The sequence below is a fragment of the Embiotoca jacksoni genome, unplaced genomic scaffold, assembly GCF_022577435.1.
Source record: "Embiotoca jacksoni isolate LCO1_2020_lvr unplaced genomic scaffold, fEmbJac1.0.p SCAF_23, whole genome shotgun sequence".
Classification (NCBI taxonomy): domain Eukaryota; kingdom Metazoa; phylum Chordata; class Actinopteri; family Embiotocidae; genus Embiotoca; species Embiotoca jacksoni.
The window spans coordinates 690,001-709,067 of record NW_027185374.1 but is presented as its reverse complement, the minus strand read 5'-3'; the positions used below and the strand labels follow the sequence as shown (position 1 = coordinate 709,067).

The following is a 19,067-nucleotide window of genomic DNA, read 5'->3' as shown; positions in this document are numbered from 1 at the left end:
CATAAAATCGTGCTGCAGCTCTTTAAACAACTTTCAATGGGTTACCTGTTTACACTACTCTAAAAGGTAATCCTTGTGTCAAATTTAAGTGCTTAGGATTTTGCAGAATATCTCGGTGCACTTTTTCTGCCCCATAGTGCGATTACCGAGAAAGTAGGCTAATCCGAAACGTGACTATAATAGCAAGACGAATGTATTGTAAGCAGAGGAATGTAATGTATTTTAGGAATGCATTTTTTTTTTAGACCCAAATCTGAATGGCTTAACAGTAAGGACTGTACATGGTGTATTCATAGTTGCTCGTCACTTTCCTTCGACATTGTGTAGCAGCGTGTCCTATGTGGCATCTGAACTTCTTTTTTTTTTATAGATCTCATTTCATGTCAGCACACCTCATCATCCTGTCTCTTTCAGCTTTTATAATAGATTGTTCACCTCTGGTCTGAAGATATGAATGCAGAGTTTTGACCGCATGTGATTTACAACCCGTGTTTGTTTTATCCAAAAGTCATGCTGTGCTCCAGGCCTTTGCGCCGCCTCTGTGGTTTGTGGAGAAAGGTAATTACAACAGGGCCTAAAGCCACCAGCTCTGGCCTTTAGACCTCTGCTGCCACATCCTGTACACAGCGGCTTTGCTTTGAAACGATCTATCTACCTCTCTCCATACGGCTGTCTTTCTCTGAACCAATGTGTGTGTTGTTGTTTTTTCTCTTGTTCACTTAAAACCCCCAGCCTCTCAATGTCTTATGTTAAACTCTGTATTATTAAGCATTATAGGTCTCTATCGACCACTTTCCTTCTCCATCATTCATCTTGTTCTTAACTTTTCATCATTCTCTTCATCTCCACCGGCCTTCTCCGGAGCGTTGCCGGAGTGCGGCCCGTGACTTTGAGGGAAACCGCAGCTCTTCCCAGAAATTACCACTTAAATGGAATTCCTTCTTCAGCAGCAGGCCTGCAGCTCTCCTTGTTTGATGCATTTGATGGTTTGATGGCTATAATTTGCTTAAAATAACACCAATAAAGTTATGAAGCAGTAAATGCCTAAATACCAAATGTACCAAGATGAAACACAAATACAGCCTTTGATTTTGTAGCACTAAAGAAAGAAGTTTTGATCATTTACTTTCTTTCTATGGAATGCATTTTGAGGTGTTGTAACAAATAGACTTATTATACGTTCATCGTCTTGCTGTTGCAGTTTATAACTACAGCCTGTTGATTAGATCTAAACTGCAATGTAAACAGCCACTTTTGTGGCATTAAGCTAAGCTGTAATTATATTCTGCAATACTGTACATTGTCGCCCAGTGCAAAGGGCTTTACAAACATTACTTCACAGGCAACATTAAAATGAGTTAAAGGACTAAGCAGGTGATTAAGAAGCAGCATTAAGCCAACACTACTATAACACGTCAGTAATACTTAATGCTGCGGTGCATTGTTCATTCTTCAGGCCCGACCAATGGGAAGAGGCGGCATCTTTTAAAATCAGAGCAAAGCCCTGAGCGTGAATAACCGACTGACTCCACCTGAGCTGTCCTTTCTCCTCCTCCACCCGCCCTCAGTTTATGTCAGAAGTACCTGTTGCACTCATTCTGAGCAGACATTGAACACCTCAGCTTAGTGTACCATGAGGAGAATTAGTCAGAGCCTCCTCCCAGGCAGCCTTGAAAGGAGAGACAGGTAAAATTGCAGCAGAGGCTCCATCTTGGGGGAGAGCACTTTCTATAAGCTTTTCCTTTGTGTGTACGAGGCATGAATTAATATTTCAAAGCATGCTTACCCACACTCAGCTGTAAACTGTCATTGGTATGTGATATAGAATTAATTAGTGATCCCAGGAAGGAAACCCTTTCCCAACAGGCCTCTTTCAGTGTCATGTTGACACAACACAGCGGTGCGTCACTAATCTCCATCATACCTGACCTCCTCCATCACTGGGTCAGACCTCAGGGTCATCACATGACTACAAATGAGGAGCTAATAATCACAAGGGCCTCTGATTTCTAGCTTTATGATTGGTTGAATGATTCAGTTTCTGGAGATTCCAGCTTGCTGACAGGTTAAGATGCATCATATGAAAAAAAATCCCATCTATGTTGGACAATAGATACAAAACCCAGGTGCAGTTGCTATGCTTATTGCAAATCCCTATGCTGCTTGTGCAGAGATTAAATGGACCTTTTAACCCACTGCATGACAAGAGTGACTTGTTTGTACACGAACTGCATCGCGACCACAACCTCCTGTCTTTTAATGACCGAATAAACAAACCAGCAGACATAATAATGTAGTGCTTTTGTCAAGGGAAAGGGCAGAGAGCTAGTTAAGGAAGGAGTCTGGTCTCACATGAAAAGAAACGGAGAGGAAAGGGGAGGAGGAGAGACGCCTGGGTGTTCCTCCAGCATTGTTCGGCCTTCTGCCTTTGAGGGACACCTGTCATTGGCTGGGCGGCCTACACAGGGGCCTCAACGCCGCCTGATTTGTTGGCCTTGAAAGGAGGCTTCAGTCAACAGGTATCGTGAAGGGAACAATAGTGATGATCCTGGAGAAGAGAGGGAGACAGAGGGTGGAGGGTGGGATGGTGAAAAAAAAGAAGAAGAAATGGATTCTTTAGAAAGCACCTGAGGGTTTGTGTGAGATAATCTGTTTGCCTTTTACTCGCAGTCTGCCTTTGTAGGGTGGAGGAAGGCGTATCTGTGTTTGTGGCGCTCAAACTGTTGCTCAAGGATCCCTCTCTGAAGCAACACCTCCTCCAAATTGCCCACGCAAATTCACCTATCTATCTTCAGTCCTCTCCGCGTCACCCCCTTCCTAACCTTGCCCGTTGCCACGGTTACACAACCGTACCCTCGCTAACTGGAGGGCCGCACAAACTCGTGGTCTGTCATGGCATTGGCGCTTTGCCAAGAGCCAGCTCCTAATAATGTGATACTGTTACACCATCACCACACACCCTGGCTTCGAGAGCCAAACGACGGGGCTTGTTCCTACCACGTTGTTTGTGTTGACGTTTTGTGTGTGCGTGTGCGTGCGTGTGTGTGCGTGTGCATGCGTGCGTGTGCGTGTGTGTGTGTGTGTGTGTGTGTGTGTGTGTGTGTGTGTGCGTGTGTGTGCGTGTGTGTGTGTGTGTGTGTGTGTGTGTGTGTGTGGTCCCGCTGCCAGGGGGAATGCCAAGTCCCCTCTCACCCTGTGTGGAATGTGGCAGGCAAAGCAGACCTGTGTGAGCGGGAGATTACTGTGGAGAAGGAAAAACTAAGTTAAGCCCACACCATTTTTTTTAAATGCATAACTTCAATAAAGACGCCATTAAAGCAATTTCGAAATCTCACCAGGTTTCTCAGACACGCTCTTAGTAGCTCAATAAAAATCCTTCCATTATTTAAATCCAAACACCAACCTGCGCTGATCACCACTTATGTCATGAATGGGATGGAAGTCAGTCCCATACCTTGACTGCAATTCTGCTTTTTTGCATCCCCGTTATTATTAATCTATTGTTGATTATATTGCTCTCACATAATATAGGTTTTCTTTGCGGCGTCAAATCAGTAAATCTGTCTATCACTAAGTTGCAAATTTGGCTCAAAGAAATCGCGTTAATAATTCCATCTATTGATGATAGTGACCGTATTAAAGGAGTACTGTCTAGGATTTAGTGGCATCTAGTGTTGAGGTCACATATTGCAACTACCTGAATACCCGTTCCCTGTAGGAGAATGTACGCAAAACATGTGCAAATGTGAACGCCCCTCCGTAGAGCCAGCGTTTGATTTTTTTCCTCCTGGGCTACTGTAGAAACATGGTGGTTCAACATGGCGGGCTCCGTGGACGAGGACCTGCTTCTGATATGAAGGTCTCTGGTTTAGAACACAATAATTCTTAGTTTCAGGTGATTATACACGAATGAAAACATGATCATGAATATTTTATTCAGTTTCTGCCAATAGATCCCCCTAAATCCTACATTTTGAACCTTTAAATCTGAGCCGTGATAAAAGCACCTACTGGTTTCTTGTTTTCATCCTGCCAGTACGGTATGTGGCATTCAAAAAAAAATCTCTGAATAAAGTTGGATTGCATGTGCACCTGTTCTCCATTTTCACAACCAAGCCACAGATGGAAACCTGTTACTGTGAGAAACGGCGCTTTAATAACCATCTCTATTTAGAGTGAGGCTGACCTTTCGAAGCCTGAGAATGTCTCCTGTTTCCCTTCCTCCTTTTAACAGTGTCCATGGTGATAAGGGGACAATGTGTGTGTTTTGTGTGTACGCCTATGTGTGAATGCATGTGTGCTAATGTGTGTTAGAGAACACTGTTTCTGTTTAATTTCCTCTTTCCTACTAAACACTAACCAAATGAAGGTAATTGAATCACAGTGTGTCCACTTTGCTGGTGTGTGTTGACCTCTCTGTAAATGTGTTTGCTGAGCACTTGATGTAGAAAGAAGCTTGAGCTGACTTTGGAAGTTGTTTTCAGTTTTTGAAAAATAGATGTATAACATATTTTACCGCATGATTTAACAAAAAGTGTCTCGGTTTCCTTTCAGATATGACAAACCTCATAGACTTAAAGCCAAAGAGATAAGCTTGATGATTCTAGCTTTTGAATTTAACAATTCCAGATAATTTATAAAATGGAGGAAGCTAAAAAATAAACCCAAATTGTTCCTCCTCCTCCTCTGCAGCTCATAAATGAGCCAGATAATTCCAGAAAGACATTATGTGACAGTGGCCAAGGGATCAGCTCTCTCCTTTATCTGCGTTTCCTTCTCACAGACTGGAATGTTAATGGTGGCTTTGTGATGGGTTCAGGACTCCTGAGTGACTGACGGGCCGACTGGCAGCTCTCAAAGACTCTTAATGGGATAGTAGTTAGTGGAGAGATTTAATTTTTTTTTTTAAACAATGGGAGCCTTTCTTTAATTTGTAGTCCCATCCATGCTTAAATGAACCTTAACTCTGTGCTCGTTCCATTAAATGCTTTATATAACATTTTCCATTCGCAGTTTTCCATGCAAGTAAAATAGTTTTCCAGCAGGCAAATAAAATATGAAAATAAAATGAGCCGGAAGAGTAGCGCATTCGATTTAAAGGTCGAAGAGAGAAGCCGAAGGTCTGATCAACAGCTTATACACTTTCCGAACTATTTGGTTCTCAAACTGCACTGCATCCCTACATAAAAACTGTAATAATGTCAGGCTTTAAAAATAATCCTTGACAGGTATATTTTTTTCAATATCAAACACAACCGTCTGTTCTACAGCCATGACCGGAGGGCTGACACTAACTGCTGAATAAGCTAAAGCTTTAGTCTCCCTGTGTTGTTACAGTATTTAGGGCCTGAAGGCGTCTCTGAGATGTATGCAGTCATCTATCAAGGCACGCTGATATACGGCGCCATCAACGACATCATGGAAACACTTCATTATTCAAAAACTCCATACAGGATCATGCATGTTAACTCTCTTTGTTTATGATAATAGAATGAAATGAGGCTAATTTCATTTCACTGCACTTAACCAACCAGAACAAAGCTAAGACTTCTTGTGCCTGTTGTGTTTAACGGCTGCAATGCAATATCAGACTGCAGTGTTTTGTGCATTAGTGATGATCAAACTATCTACGGTGCTGCTTTGGCATCTTGCTGTCTCACAGGTTACCTGTCGCAAGTGTTGAGGAACTACACCGAGCAGGCCTGTGACGGAGACTTCCTGTCTGTTCGCTGTCCACCCCGCACCACCGTCACCGTCCAGTCAGCTTTCTACGGAAGAAGAGGTGCTTCTGATCACCAACAGTGTCCTCAGCCCTACCGAGCTCTTCTAAATTCTTATCACGGTCGGGAGGATGATCGATATTGTTCCGTGTCCACTGCACTACAGGTAAAAAGCTGAGCTCACACATCCCGTTTTCAGTAGCAAATCATCACAATTTTATTATTTTGTTAAATAGCTGATATTAACTTGAGTGTCTTGTTAATTTCCGGTGACTTTCACGCACGTCACACCAAGATCTCATCGCACCTTTCTGTTAGTCCATTCTTATTTCACAATTACAGCCTCGCTTTTTGGGCTGCAAAAACCCCTGAGAGAAAGTGTCTTGCAAAATAGTCAAATTGGCCAAGGGCAAAATTTTGGAGGACCACTGATTATGTAATGCTTTGTGGGGATGTTTTCCGGCAAATTACACTCTCTAAAGAGGAAGCAGGCCTGTATGTTCCCATGACACAAAGCGATTTCATGGGGTCTTTGCCTCAGCATCCTCTCCTAAATTGGGATGTGGCTGGACTAGAAGCTGCCGCTTAGTAGCACCAACACAAACACACACAAACACATCCTGTTCAGCATGCACTCGGTTGTTTGGTTTATTCTTAGTCCCTTTGCCTTTTAGCGTCGAACACCCTCCATCTCCATAATAGACAGGACAGCCATGAATGCACAGACACAGAGAGTGCATTGTGTTGAAGTGAGAGAATGACTGACTGCTGTGCCACCCACATGAACACAACCTCGAAGAATCCCATTGTACCACCTGTTCATCACCCTTCGGTTGGCAATGTGCCTAGTTTATTCCCCACCTCGGGAAACTGATTAATTTCCCTGTTTGTTCATGTCATGATTTTTTTTTAAACCCAAGAAATTTCCATAAGTAAATAAATGTAATTAAATAAATGTTGCCTTCACTACTTCCCAGAGCACAAGGTGATCTTTTCAGAATATGTTTGTACAATCAACAGTTCAACAGTACTGCGATTCTGTAAATATTTGGATTTCTAATCAATTACAACAACAGTCTATCAGCTATTTAGTAGGTGTTTGATTAATCGGAAATAGTTTATTCAGCATTGTGGTACTTTACATTGCAAATGTTGGTCAGATTTTCAAAGTAAGGGATTAAACAATTACCTCATTAACTAAATATTTGCCAGAAAATGAGGATGTGTGTAGCCTGATGTGAAGATTGACCCTTTTCCATCATGCTTTAAGCGTTATTTTTCTTTAATGACATGTAGAGTTTGATGTCATGGATAACAGTATCTAACAGCAAAGGGAAGATTTTCAAACACTTTGTTTTTACCGGCGCCTGGTTGCAACGCCTTCCTACCTTCAGAAGGTGGCAGTAATGCACCTAAAAAGCTCTTTTTCAACTGCTGTGAAAATGAGAAGAAAATGTCACCGGACGCTGGTAAAACACTTGTGGAGCTTTGAGATTAGATGCTACGGTTCAAAATAGAGATATATGCTAAAATTAAAAGTAAACGAAACTCTGCCAGGTAAAGCTAGCATATCCTACGTCTACCACAGCTGCACAAGTCTTAACTGTGCAGAGCAAACCACGGTCTTCATCTCAACGATAAACGATAAAGACATGCTTTGTCGAATGATAGGGCTTTTGGATTAAGGGAGAATTTGCTGAGCTTCCTTTAATTCAGCCAACAAACACAGAACTTTTACCGCGTGCCTGCAACACCTTACGCGTGCATATATGCACCTGCCTGCACGAGTAACGTCATTAGCGGCTGCGGTTGAGGTCTGACACGCAACCGAGAACTCATTGTAGGCCGTCAGGAAAGCTCATTGTTTTTATTCGCCACTATTCTCATCTACGGGTTGTTCCATGAAGTGTGGCTGCTGTATTATATCTCTAGACACATCATTTTTCTTTCTTCAAAGTTTGCACACGTCATTCATATTCCTTATAGTAAGAACCTGCAAATATATTGAAGGTGTTTTCGGGGGAAATACATAAATCATACCTCCTATTTTAGCACTTCTTTCACTGGCAACTTCCAGTGCTGCGTTGCTCCATGGGTTGTAACAAATGCATCTCTTTTAAGGTTATTCAGGGAAGGCTCTGAAGAGAATCCAGTCAGTCATTCCTCCAGCAACTAGAATTTCAGTACGGAGAATGTGGTGTGTTGGAATGTGCTCACCTGGGTTAGAGCAGGCTAAAAGATGATGAAACTAGAGAAGCGAAACGATGCCAGGAAATGAGGAGAGTGGAGCTCCAGAGGTTTCTTTCTCCCATTCTCTTTTCTTCACTTACCTGCTCCTCTTCTCCATATTCCCATGGCTATAGGCAGCCTGTTTGAAGTGGTTTTAGGTTTGCCTGCTGCTGGTCTCACCATTGCTGGCTTATTGTTCTCCCTCTAAACCTGTCTTTGGTCTTCTCCCACTCTGTGTCACTCTTTCCTTCTTTAGAAAATGCTGGACGAGTGCCAAGACAGAAGGAGTTGTCAAGTCCTTGTCAACAGCCGCGTGTTTGGGACAGACCAGTGTCCTGGCAGCAGTAAATACCTCATTGTCTGGTACAAATGCAGACCTAGTAAGTCCCTCATCACCTCACATCCTGACAGGGACACACATTTCAGTCCCTCCATGTGCTTGGACAATTTGTTTTCTTTTTCAGTTTCTTTTTCTTTCTTACGTGCATCAGTATAAAGCAGCTGGATCAAAATTCAAAGAAATGTCATATTTCTGTCACTATTCCCACCATGTTTTCCACTGTTTGAGGTGGAACTGGTGTTCTTTTTAAGTTCGTTTTCAATTTGTACAACCAGCAATTTATCTCAATGCGCTAACCTTCTAATTTTTTACGTACTGCGTTACTGCAAATGTTGAAAGGAACATCATGCATTTAGTTGCAAAGGAAAACACAACAGCACCGCTGTGGGCACATGTGGTTTTAAGCCAGATTTAAAAGGAGAGAAGAGGCGATTTGTTGGATATGCTGCAAAAAGGTTGTAAAAGTCAGTATTCACATGTTTTAATAATCAATGATTTGGGTTATTCTTTAATAGATGCACAAAATAAACAGAAAAGGACAATTAAATTGGCAATTGCAATTATTTTATGACAATTGTCATCTAAATTTTCACGATTGTGGCAGGCTTTTGCTGCATACGTAAAAATAAAAAAAAGAAGAAGTGTGCAATGTGAACGGACCCGTTCCCAACCAGTATCACTGGCCCTACAGCAAACCTGCATTCATGAAAACTCTGATTGGATGAAGAATTCTTTAAGATCAGAGGTTGCAATTATGCATAGACTGTAATATGAATGCCTCAATGAGAATTTCTTTCATTTATTACATGCAAGTTGTTTTGGCTCATTTGTAAAAAACATGATCTTTATTTGTTTGTCTAATGTCATCTTCAAAAGTAAGTAATAAGTAATAAGTGGTAATAATAGGTAGCCTTACTGTAAAAAAATCATTTCTAGTCTGACCACTTTCTCCAGTCAACTAACTCTCTAAATCATGCGTTGAATTAAATGTCAGAGTATCTGTGCGAGTCTCTTGAATTCTCTGCCCTCTTCCCTGCTTTATTTAAAAGGAAAAAAAGAAATACTCTGCGTGTCTCTGCCTTTATCCCGCGAGCCAGGAAGCTCAGAGTATCACTCCAGAGGGGAGCCACAACAGTGCGGTAATCCCACCCAGATTCTAGTGTCCATTCGGGGCTCAGTGCTGTGCTGAGCCAAGCCACAGTGAGCTCTGCTAAAGTTCGCACAAGAGTGGCCACAAGTGAGCATTAAGCCACTGATCCCCTTGCCCTCCCCACATTTTCTTTCTCCACCGGACCCTGGGGCCAATCAACAGCTCTTTGTTCACTGTCACTTAACCAATGACTTCTCAGGGGAAGAGAGAAAGGCCACATGGGGTGTTAGTGAGGTGCAACGGGCAGGTGTCAGTGCCTCTGAAAGGAGAGGTAGATGGAGGATAGGGGAAGTGAAGGAGAACGTGTGAGAGAGAAGAAGAGGGAATCCGTCACCAAGAGATATAACAACCCAGCCCTCTCCCCCCCTCTTCCCCCCTCCCCGCTCTCTCTTGTTTCTGCATTCCTGTTCCACTCCCCCACATGGATGCAGAAACGGCTGCTGTTGTGTTTTTATTTGCAGGCCAGTGGAGCTGCTCCTTGCTGTCACAGGTCACTTTGGCTGGATGTGTGTGAGGAATGCCTCTGCATGGCTCTACATGTCCACTGAGCCACTCTTGCTACAGAGCCCCGAATGCTACCCAAAGTTCCTGCTGTGTTTTCTGTGCATGTGATAGGCTGCTACACGGAGGTTCGATAAGAGAAACTGAAATAAATAAATGTCTAAAAATCACTTTTTAAAACTTCTAGTCTCAAAACATCCCTAAAATATGTAACATTAGCCTTAAGGGAAGAAGAGGCATGACTTCACCTGGATGAAGGCAGCGTATTTTTAGAAAGATTTTAGATCCACAAATTACACCATATTTAATTATTATAACGTGAAACATTTTAAATGTTTTTGGCTTATAACCCTTTGGGGGAAATATATGTAGTGTATCAACTTGTGGTGAACTTGTCTGCCTTCTCTCTCCCATTTACAGATGAGTATAAGAGTAAGGTGGTTTGTGAGGAGGAGAGGATGAGGCTGAGCTGCAAACGAGGTATGCAGATTGCAGTTTACTCCGCCATGTTTGGCCGAACTCAGCAGGGCACCCTGGAGTGTCCCCTTCACCACAGGAGGGCCCCGTCAGTAGGTGAGACACCCTCTCACTCTTGCGTTGCAGGTATCAGGATAAAAACTGCAAGTGTGCTGTGTTATAAAAGTAAAGAGGATGATGATGCAAATATATCCTACAGATTTACAAGTTGCTAAAATCTTCATTAGCTAAGACCTTTTCTCAGTTTTAATGCTGCATTCTGATGTAGTTCATCACTGGTCTACTCGTACTACTCAAAGAATTCATTTTCTTTCTTTGTAGTTTGCCAATAATTACTAAGCAACCTTTGGTATTAATTACAAACTTGTGTAGCAATAGATTTACAAATAGATGGTCCAAGCCAACCCTGGTTTCAATTGCTGCAAGACCCTCTGCTGCTCTGAGGTCCCAGGACGCTTTTTGAAGTGATGTTATTCATTAATCATACTCTGGAAAAGAGCAGCTAGGGGGGATGATAATAATAATATTAATACTGTTTGACAGTATCATCGTTTGCTTTATTCATAGCATCATTTTGGTCAGTCTGAGGTCAGGTGAGGAGTCACATTTCTTGCCTTAAGACACAAGCTGGGAATGCAAATCAGGTCTTCTTGTGTTTGCATGATGTTAAAATGAGTCTCCTTGTGCTGCTAGTGTTCTCATGCATTTTAATGAACTAGGAGAGTGTAACCTCCAGTCACTCTTGGCATAAATTTTTCTCTTTTCCAAGACATTTATATGAGTACAACGTACCAGGCGTAATTACATCGAGCAGATGTGGAAAATGAAACCATTTTATTGATGAGTTTTACACGTACGGACTCGAACCTCTGCCTGAGCAACAGAACGATCTACAAATGCTGCCGGGCTCACAACGCCTGCTGACTCTCCCCATCGTGCATTTTCTTTGACTTGGGTGATATCGCCTTGAGATGCTGTTGTGGTTTGGAAGACGTCATCACTTCCTTTACAGCGCCTTTGCCTCAGAGGCTTCGGAACAAACACCGGCCCGCCACACCCATTCCTGATATCACCTCTTGCATCCTGTTTACACTTCTACCACAATAACTGATTGGTGACTTTATCTTTTGGAAGCACATCACTATTTAACAAATGTCTTCCTCTTATTCTGGAAGCATGCTCAGATATATAAAACCGCCACTCAGAGTAAGTTAGACACACACAAACATGCACGCTTTGCCAGGGGAATTGGGTGGAATGTAGATCAGATGTCTCTGTCATCCAAAGCTCTGAGTTTGGCCTGTAGAAAAGGGACATATTGAGTTCCTTCCAAGTATGCGTGTGTTTATGTGCATGTGTAAGTGCGTGGGATATCCAGATGTACCCTTGCCCTTGTTTAGGGGAATGTTAATGACTCTAAGCTTGGATCCATGACATGTATTAGTATAACCGTAGCTACTGTGGTGGGGGCCGTGGCCCTTCTGCCAGGCACCTCATTTCTTTTGCTTTAGTCTGCGCTTCCTTTAGTTTTGTTAATGTATTGGAGGAAATGGACATTGAGGTTTGGCTTGTAAATGAGTAGTCCAATCTGGTGTACGTTAACTGCTGTGTGCTCTAGTGTGTGCTTGTATGAAACCCTGAATGAAGGCTAAATGTCCTTTGCCACGATTCACAATTCAAACAATGCTATGGAAATGCCCCGAAGTGTGTGTCTGTCTGTCTGTGTGTGTGTGTGTGTGTGTGTGTGTGTGTGTGTGTGTGTGTGTGTGTGTGTGTGTGTGTGTGTGTGTCTGCGTCTGCGTCTGCGTGTCTGTGTGTGTTAGTGTCTTTATAACAGATGTGTCAGAACGGGGTCGGAGGGCTGACATAGGCGTCAGTCACCGGGTAATCAGAGACGAGTATAAAGAATGGCATTGTGTGAGTATGTATGCGTCTGTGCGTGCGTTATTATATTCTATTTGAGCATTGAGGGCTGCTTTGAAGCAGTCTCCTCCTCATACAGGTGGACCAGGAATGTGCGACAGGTAGGTGTAGCGGGTGAGACAAGGCTGGTCCGATATCTGGTTTCAGACTCGGGATTAAATACAGTAGCTCTCAGCATAGATGGAAAACGGACTCTGCAGACGTACAAAGGGTGAGATTAGAGCAGAGGAGAAGTGCTGTTTACTGTCAAATCACACATTAATCTTGTGTGTTTGCAGGAACTATTCCCTGAGACATACACAAACTCCCTTCTTGTTCCTGCTCATCCATCATGTAGTATATTTTTCTATCTCTCTATCACATAAACATGTGTGCGCGCAAAGTTGTCCAGCCACCTCCCAGCTGTCCCAGACAGTCTAGTGGTGCTGTAGTGGGATTTCCCCCGTCAGCTCCGTCTTTGATGTGGCTCCCGTGTCACCAGGCGCAGGAAGTGAGGGTGTCTTGAGTGACAGTTCAAGCACACACTGTTAATTATTTTTAAATGCTTTTCCCCTTCTTTTTGTCCTCCCGAGGTGGTGTTGTGCCCCATGTGTGTATGGTGTCTGCGTGTCTGATTAATCTCGTGCTTGGCAGTCACATTATGCACAACTTTGTTTTATATCTATTTAGATTTTATGTTCTTTTAAATGTGTGTTTGAATGTGCCAACAGGATAGGTTAAAGTAATCTCCCAAACTGCACCTCCCTGGCAAGCTCATCGCTGCCTGAGGTGTGAGATCCACCACTGAACTCCTGCAGCTGGCTGCACCTGCCCAGGTGTACTATGCAGTATGTTGAGAGATATTACTGTGACTTGCTTGTACACTGTTTCCCCCACTTAGAATCATCTTACATGTTTAGTTACATCCCAAAACCCGGACTGCAGTTTAGCACCAGCCGCTTGACAAATAACTTTTCTTTGTGGGAACTCTATCTGATCACATCGTCCAAAAAACAAATGTGAACAGGAACTAGATTTAGCCTGTGAATTTTTCAGTCTGTTTAGTGCGATGCAGAGCTGTGGAGAGCAGCTACCTGATTGCTTGTTAAAACCAGAAGCCCTGGAAAAGCAAACCAGACAAAAGGTGTGTACACAAGCATGTGCTCACAGAAGTAAGACCTCTTTGATCTAGTCTATTCCTTGGTTTTGTGGTGGGAGTGGTGGAGTTGGACAGCTCTTGGCAGTGATGGAGAATCCTCAAAGTAAAGGGGCCTGCTTCAGCCCTCCTCTCTCATCTGCCCCATTACCATCACACACACCTCTTGACATCTAAATAGCCCCCCCGTGCTCGGCATGCAGGATCTCAGACGTCTTTTTTTTTTTTTTTTAGAAGGACACTGTGCTTTCACTTTTGAGTGTGCGCTTCAAACAAGATGTTTCAAACTTTACACACTGGCTGGTTGGTTTCCGATCATCACAGTAGCTTTTTAGAAGCTGAAAATGCACAGCTGCAGTTCAAATTTAACCCTTCGCTTTTGGAAGCCTGCTCCAGTGGAGGGTGTGAGCTGCTTCACTGTAACTCTATCTGCATTCATCACTGACACCGAGGCCTACAAAGGATGCAAATAGCAGAATGTCGGTGCTGTTTTTGACTTTGCAACATAGATAAAATGTTGTGTTTGAACCCGCTCTAAAAGAGTCACTGTCGTCCAGCTGCAGTTGACAGACTTCAGTCATTGAATTCTTGGTGGTGACTATTTTAGCTAAACGTTGCTAAAATATAATCCCTGACATTTGAATTCTGGCTCTAAAATATTTCTCATTGCATATGTTTTCCATGATAGCAGGTTCATGGAGGGTTTCAGTGATAACGCACCAGCGTTGGCTGTTTTCATACCAAATGCTGGAATAACCTGCTATCAGCTTACAAACACGGCTGAAGAGAAATCTCTGCGCACAAACACCCTACTGTGTGTTCTGTTGGGGACTTTACAATTAGAAATAACTGGAAGTATACGTCAGCCAGATATGTTACAGTAAAATGTATTTCTGCAGAAGGGAATAGGACATTTACAGTAGACGTGCGCGTGGGCGGACAAGAATGGTCTCAAATTCATTCATGGCATCCACAGAAAGCACTCGGCCATGTGCAGGTCCTTTCATCCTGTCACAGCATCTGAAAGTCCCTCCTCTATTGCACAAAGACTTTTAATCCAACAACAATGACTTAAACCTCCCCATTAAATGATACATATAGCAGGTGAGTCACAGTGAAAGAGGAGACGGGCACTTGTGACGAGTTCGTCCGCCCATTATCTCGGAGTTCCAGGAAAGGTGTGCGTGGGTTGCTGTGAGAATTATCTGGAAAAAAGTTGTTGTGGATGTACGGTGTGTGTGTGTGTGTGTGTGTGTGTGTGTGTGTGTGTGTGTGTGTGTGTCGGGAGCTGTACGTGCTCAGAGGTGTGTTTTGTTAGTGGGTGAAGTGGTGTTCCATAGTTTTGTTTGACAGTCTTTCAGTTAACCAGCATATATTGCACCCACAGTACACTCACGCTACAGTACAGTACATTAATCTTAATATAAGGGCTCTGTGACTAGTGAAACTCTCTGGCAGCCATGAACACAAATTATATTCAATTTAATATATTATTGTTTCGCTTTATTCTTTTGTGAAATGATTTGAAAACAAATGTGTGGAAATGGGGAAACTGGTAGATTCATGGTAAACATGCTGTTGTGGCTGATACTCGCTAGACGTTAAACCCCTTTTCTACTGCTGCTACTCGACTTAGTTTCAGTACCAGGAAATTACTGTCACACACACACACACACACACACACACACACACACACACACACACACACACACACACACACACACACACACACACACACACACACACACATCTGTGGTAATGTAAACGCCACACAGCCAGTGTGTTCCAGGCCTTAGAAACTATAGGCCTGTCCTTGTTGGCCGTGTGGAGGACTGAGAGGTGGGTCCACAGACTCGGAAAATGGTTGAGGGTAAAGGTTAGAGGTAAAAGGGGTTATTCATGCCTTTCGTCTGTGTGCATGTATGTATGAGGGAGGACTGTTGTACGCTTGTCCATCTGTGTTAAAACCACTAATGAGAGCCAGAGGAGGTCAGACCCTTGGGAATTCTCTTTTAAACTACATAGAAGTGTGTGTGTGCGCGAGCGAGCCAGTGGACAAAGACTACATGTGTGTCTCCATCCTCTGCTCTGGAAAAGTCTCTATCAGTTTTGTGAAGCGCTCAGCCCCACCTGTTTTCTGTGAGCGCCACGCTCAGCTAATCGCCCAGCCGGGGACTCAAAGCTGCAGCTAATGGTTGCCTGTCTGTCAGGGAAGAAGTTTTCAGCGTGGCACTCCGGCTGCAACAAGCCCTCTGGGGAGGGAAGGGGAGAGGGATAGGAAAGGAAAGTACAGCACACCGGGCCGAGCAGAAGGTTATTGTACTGTAGCGTCTACGCGTAGATGCAAATATATCTACACACACAGAACCACACACACATCTGTAGAGAATTCATTGCGACAAAGTCAATTGTAGAAAATTATGAGTATAAATTACCTTTTTATTGTTTTGTCATATAAAATAAAGGAATGCAGATTTGGAAAAGACACCGTCTGAATGTTAATTTCTATTCATTTAAAATAGATCTGATCTAATCTCAGATGGCAAACACTTCCCTGGCATCAAACGTACTGGATGATTTGGTTTGTTATATGCTAGTAAACCAATTATCTTTGCTTTGGATTGTTTGTTCGAGAAGACAGTCAGAAATAATAAGACAAACTTTTCACTGTTTTTGACACTTTTTAGACAAAATGACAATTTGTAGTTGCAGCAATAATGTTAGTTTTTGCTTTTTTGGGCCTCGATACTGATCACTTGTTCAGTTTGTACAGCATGTTTGATAAGAGCAGAGAAAGATCAGCAGATTGGGATAATAACTTCTTACATTTAGTGCTTCCTTGGTTCAGATTTGACAGTCCTGCTACTTCTGTCCTGTCCTCAGGATGCAGCTCAACACGTGATGCCAGGCAACACTGAAGTGCTGCTTTGTCTTTTTGTTTTTCTCACCGTCACCTCGTGAATTCAGATTGAAAAATTGCCCTTTAAAAAAATATTGCTTCAACCACTGATCAGAATATTTTCACTGTAGTTTATAACATAAAAGTTCATTTCCAAGAGGCAGAGATTTCCATTCTCCCAGAAGGTTACCTGGTACCAGAAACAGCTTGTGGAGCTGAGATCATTCGTCTATTAGTGGATCGACTCAAAATTGATATGCAGCTTTTTTGGTAATCAAATTGTTTTTGGCCATATTTCAAACAAACACTTGAACTAAATACCTGAATATCTTCCGGGTTTGGAACAACCGGTGAAATTATAACCTGCTTTTTTCACAATTTTCTGACCTAATATATTGGTTATACACTTCAACATAAAACTGAAAAACTATTAAATTATGAGAAATTTTGTGTTCTTAATTTTCAGATGACGAGTTCACATGTTTGAAGTGACAGTGGGAACTACCTAACCTTTGAGGCGTGTTGCTTGTTATCCAGTTACACTCGCTGGTTCCCACAGGCTTCCGCCTCACTACATGCTGGTCTGGAATTCCAGTGTCGGCTCCAACTGGGGAGAATCCGGGTCCCGATATGAACCGTGTCCAAAGGGACCGACACCGATTCAGGTTCACATCATTAGGAAGCTTGATATAATATATGTGCTGTGACTTGCAATCACATAAGATGTATTAGCCAAATATTGACTTGTAATATGGTGTCCTCTCTCATGATCACACAGTTTGGGGGCCATTCAAAGAATATCCCAATGTAGACACTATGCATGACCACTAGATTGCTCTCGTACACCTCTTGACCGGGACGATTGACCTTTGACCGGTGCCATAATTTGTTGTGGCCTGTTGACGCGTGAGGCAAGTCTTAACCAGCCGGGTCTCGGGGCAGACGGTGTGACGGCCCAGTGTCCACTTTCAAAGGCTTATTTCCTTGTGTTGTTTTTAGGGGTTAGATGGACGGTGGGGGCCATGAGAGTCATTCATGTGGAACCCAGGCCCTTTCACATTCCCACAAGACACAGCAGGAGGTTCTTCTGACTTCATTAGTGCTCCTCAATATCTTCTGTTGTAAAAGAGGGAAGGATGTCAAAGCACAAAATATACAGAGAAGAGCCTCGTGTGCACCCACGCTCCCCAGACGATGACAACTGCAGAGGAAAGTCTCTGGAGGAGCTGGCGGGTGCTTAGTGATGATGTATGGGAGGCCCATCCATTACTCTGTCTGGTACCCATACACAAACACTCACACACACAAAGGTTGGATCAGGTATCCTTCAGACAATGTAAAGCCCCAGGAAGGTTTCTCTATGTGGGTCTGATGAGAACGGATGCTCCACCATGGGAGCTGAGCTTTGGGTGTCTGTCTGTCTGTCTGTCTGTCTCTGTCTGTCTCTCTCTCTCCATCCACCGACCTTTGTTGTGGCTTCATGAGACTCATGTAGTCCTTTTGTGTCTGAAGTGCTATACTTGTCCATCAATCTCTCAGCAGGGTGGCAAGATGGACACTAACGCAGTTTAATTGAGAGTATATAGTTTATGTAGACATGACAGACAGCAGGAATATTTACAATACACCAATCAGCCATAACATTAAACCTCCTGATAAAAATTCCCATGTTTAATTGTTGACCTGTCTTTTTGAGAGAGGTGTTTATTTATTTTAATGGTCATCTTGGAGAGTAATTTGTGGTGGTTCTGAACTGTACTGGGTTTTACTGAGAGGTATTCTTAATTTATTGTCAATCCCATTTCAATGAATTTGATTAATGAAATATGAGGTCGACCTTTAGAGACAGTGTTTGGCAGCAGTTCATGAAGTAAACAATCTATTTTCTTAAACGAAGGGCAAGGAAATGTGACATAGTTGGAGAGTTAAGGATGTGTTGATTTCGTTCAAATAACTTAGTGACTGGACTGCCAGTCCATTTAAACCAGAGAAATAGATTCATTTATTTGTTTGAAATTGAAATCAATGATTTTTCCTAGAATTTTAAGCTAGAATTTTACCAGACAGTAAAACAAAACACGACCAATAAATTAGCATTAGAATGAGCTGAACTTAATGTCCACTTAATGGTAATGTTACAAATATTTTTTTATTGTTGACTCGCATGTCAATTAATTTCTTGACTAACTTAATAGTTTGATCTGTAAAATGTCAGAAAATAACCAAATAATCAGCTAATTGGGTCAGCTTGACTTCATATTTCTTTAATTAAACAGACTTTGTAATAAATTAGTCACAGTTTCATTGCCGTTCATGATATTTCAAGGAACTAGATGAGACTTAAAAATGTATAGAAGTTAATAATAAGACTGTTCTTTAGCAACAATCTGGTTGTCTAATAACACATATTTTTGGCCTGTCTGTCTTTTTGTCAGAGTGCCAGTCGTCTGTGGCTCTGCAGGTCCTCACCGCCCGCTGCCAGGGGAAGAAAAGCTGTCTGGTCCGAGCCTCCACCAGAGACTTTGGAGATCCATGTTACGCTGGCACCAGGAAGTACCTCAGTGTCATCTACACCTGTGGTGAGTTCTAACACACCTTCGCTGAAGGCTTCATTTTCCTGCCACCAGGGGGCGATGTTCGCTAACTGATCAGCTGCACACGAGCCTGTGAAGGTTCAGCTCCATGTTTCAAAA

At 42.7% G+C, this 19,067-nt stretch overlaps 1 protein-coding gene across 1 annotated transcript in view; it reads left to right on the top strand.

Annotated features, from left to right (window-relative positions):
* Positions 1 to 19,067, top strand: part of LOC138203346 (protein eva-1 homolog C) — a 71,199-nt gene that overhangs the window by 13,333 nt on the left and 38,799 nt on the right. Inside the window, exons 2-5 of the mRNA XM_069158112.1 lie at positions 5,663 to 5,886; positions 8,206 to 8,329; positions 10,361 to 10,513; positions 18,810 to 18,953. Of these exons, the coding sequence (XP_069014213.1) occupies positions 5,663 to 5,886; positions 8,206 to 8,329; positions 10,361 to 10,513; positions 18,810 to 18,953 (645 nt within the window). The remainder of the gene's footprint in view (positions 1 to 5,662; positions 5,887 to 8,205; positions 8,330 to 10,360; positions 10,514 to 18,809; positions 18,954 to 19,067) is intronic.